The sequence below is a fragment of the Drosophila tropicalis genome, unplaced genomic scaffold (genome assembly GCF_018151085.1).
Source record: "Drosophila tropicalis isolate 14030-0801.00 unplaced genomic scaffold, ASM1815108v1 contig_593, whole genome shotgun sequence".
Taxonomy (NCBI): Eukaryota; Metazoa; Arthropoda; class Insecta; order Diptera; family Drosophilidae; genus Drosophila; species Drosophila tropicalis.
In genome coordinates, this window is record NW_027173070.1 from 15,517,696 (window position 1) to 15,520,898 (window position 3,203).

General features: G+C 36.7%; 1 protein-coding gene across 1 annotated transcript; it reads right to left on the bottom strand.

Moving 5' to 3' along the window:
• Nucleotides 1-617: 617 nt before the first annotated feature.
• On the bottom strand, nucleotides 618-2,846 carry t-Grip84 (testis-specific gamma-tubulin ring protein 84). Its single transcript, XM_068290564.1, is given in 2 exon segments — nucleotides 618-1,580; nucleotides 1,582-2,846. Coding segments are annotated over 2 exon segments (2,076 nt in total). The 5' UTR covers nucleotides 2,776-2,846; the 3' UTR covers nucleotides 618-698.
• Nucleotides 2,847-3,203: the final 357 nt, after the last annotated feature.

The window sequence follows — 3,203 nt, forward strand, 5'->3', positions numbered from 1 at the left end:
CAAAACCTTAGAGAAATTAAGAAGAATTTAATTAATGTTGATTTCTTTGCAAAATAGATTGAACTCTAGCAAGGAAGTTTCTTAATTATTTCATTAATCAACGCCGAGTACATCTTTGTCTGATCAAGATATGTACATAGATGAGCTCTAGGCCTTCATATGATCCTACTATTTGCTGGTAATATTCAATCCTGTAAGCTTTAATCTAGATAAGCATCCGTAAACCAGTTTATGGTGTTGCACAACTTTGTTTCATGAAATCGAGAAATATTTGGCTGCTCTAGCATTGAAGACTGAACCATATTTGGTCTTACGAAATCTAGAAATATTATAGATAAATGGCATTTTAACAAGCTGTAGACTATATTTTGCGCAAATTTAGCATTGGCATACGCTGGCTTTTTCAGTCGTTCTCAGTGTCCATTATAGAGAAAAGCATTAGTCATCATTTTATTCACTTTTATAAAATTAATTATTGTTCTGTGAAATATTCCTTGATTAAAACAAACGGTGTACGTAACAATTCATTGCATTCAATAAAATTGAACAAGGACATTAGATAGTCCTGTCATAAGTGTTGAAATGTGCAAAACGGCGAATTATTGGCCGAAACGGGCTTATTGTTGGTAAATGCATTTATTGAACCGTTTTTACTCGATTACACAAAAAATAATTTAAATTATACATAACATTACAAGTCAACAAAAACTCTTTGCTTCCAAATCCTTGTCAATGCTCTCAAGACGAAGCAACAGCTGTCTGCTTGACTCTGGAACTTTTTCATTAGCCCTACCACTTTTGACGACTGTCTTGGAGAATTCACGAACTAAACCCAAAATGCTGGATAACATACTTTCAAAATTTTCCTCATATTCGGCCACACAGCGATTGAATTCTAGGGAGTCCGTTTCGATTGATAACGAGTCACAGTAGTTGAGACAAATGCTACCTAAAGTGAAAATGGACCGCACATAAACAATTCCGGCAAAAAGACACAATTGGACACACTGATCCAAGGTATGCTTAAATGCTGAGAGCACTTCGTCAATATTTGATGCTCGAGTCACAGTCGTAATAAGTTCTGTCCATTGAGGCTCAATAATATCCATGGTCATATATTGTTCGACACTGAGAATGATCTTCACCATACGTTCACGCAAACGATGTGAGCGACTATTTGCAATGGGCTTCTTCGCTTCCAATTCGCTTTTCACATGAAGCAAAAAGAATATTACTCTATGCAATATTTGCACCTGCTCCAAACGCTGTGAATTTATGACCAGGCTAACTGGCCAATTGACTTCATAGTGCAGGGCCAATGTTTCATAGCCATTTGAATTGTGAATATCTAAAGTATCACTGGCGAAATTTTCATTGCCACTATTTAAAGGCTCTATTCCCTTTAACTGTGTCATTACATCCACTTCCTTTAGCTGCATTTCAAAAAGTACGCCGAAATCATCGTCTAAAAATTCTAGAATTTTTTCCAGAAATCCATCCATTTTATTTGATTTCAATTGGTAGACTTTATTTTTCATATACTGCCGACTGTTTTCCATTAAATCGTTGGCAAATCTTTTTTTCTCGCAATAGACAAAAGTTACGAAGGTTACGCAAATGCATTACCATTTGGTGATCCTTAAAGAGATAATCCTTTAGCTTCTTGGCCGGCAGTTCATAGCTGTTGCGTATTATTTCAAGATGGGTCATATCCTTGGGTGAATAAGTGAGTAAAGCATTCATCGGTGTTATAATCACATTGCATTGCCGAAGTATATTGAAATATTTGCCAGCCAATAAAATGATTTCAGCCTGTTGTAATAAGAAATTGGGCAAACGATTCGTGTGTAGATAATAACGTGTTTTCCAATATGAATCCCAACAATTGTCCGCTGCAGGATTCAAATCCTCAATGAAGAACTCTTGTTTCGTATCATTTATGATGCCTTTTTGTGTCCACTGTTGAACCATTTTCATATAGTTACGCGAAGTGTATTCTAGCATTTGACCTAAACGCTCTTTTACTTCCAATTTGGCTTTAGATTTCTGTTCTTGATAACGATCTTCTAGCATTGATAGCAATTGGGAGCTATTTAGTTTCAGATGACGCATATCGACGGCAATAGTCGCAAAAATCTCCATAGTTGGCAACCAGGGACGAATTTGCTCAACTAATTTCTGTAAATCGAGCTTTTTCTCACTTAATTCCGTCTCCAAGTTTGATTGTAAATCATGATACTGTTGCATGATATTATCCATTGAGTTGGCCAAGGCCAAACAAGTGCGTTCACATCGCGGAGTCATCTTAGTCAAGTCAATGAAACCTTGCACACTGATATAATGTCCGATCATAGGTAGTAATTCATTGGCAAGGGTTCGAAAGACACTGGTAAAACCATCGTCTATTTTGAAGCGTATTTTGCTCATATCATCAGGCGATAGGTCAGCCATCTCTTCCACTGTAATGTCGGCGCTAATGTGAGTTGAAGGAACACCAGAGAAAGCGTAAATCAAATCCCTCATTAGCAATTTCTCTTGCCGCGTTGGTGAAAGTTTACTAAGATCCTCGGCGGGTGCAAAATAGCCGCCCACACTTTCAAATATCCAGGATCTTTGCTTAGGATCCATACTGTGAAAGCTCATCGATGGCAATGATGATGTACTGCTGTGGTGAGAACTTTTCTCAGGCATTCCAATTCTATCGCCGCCAGACAATGGATCTTTGTAATCCACCGTAGCTTTTCCATCGCTATTCTCAGTCAAAGTGGAATTCATAGTTAGAATAAAAGATATAAAATACTGTGTTAGTAATGTATGAGCAATTCAGTTCCAGACACTTTTTACAAAGCAACTCCAACCAAGCCTAATGAAAAATATTTGCCTATTTCGAGAAAAACCAATTTAAGACAGTTTGCAAGGAAAAAGTTTTGAAAGAGGACACCAAATCTTTAAATAATACGAAATGTCCAACAATACTGAATGATCTCAAGCAATCCCTCATTTAAGTTCCACAACGCGTCTGTTGCTCTATTTCTAATCACTGATCACTAATAAAAGAACCGAAATATAATGAGTAAAGTTAATCAAGGACAAAGCGCTAATATTATGATGAATACTCTTGAAAAACGACTGTTTTGAACTCTCTTGGTCTTTTATGTGTTTTTTTGCCAGCTGTTCATATGTTGAAAATTTCCTTGTTGGCA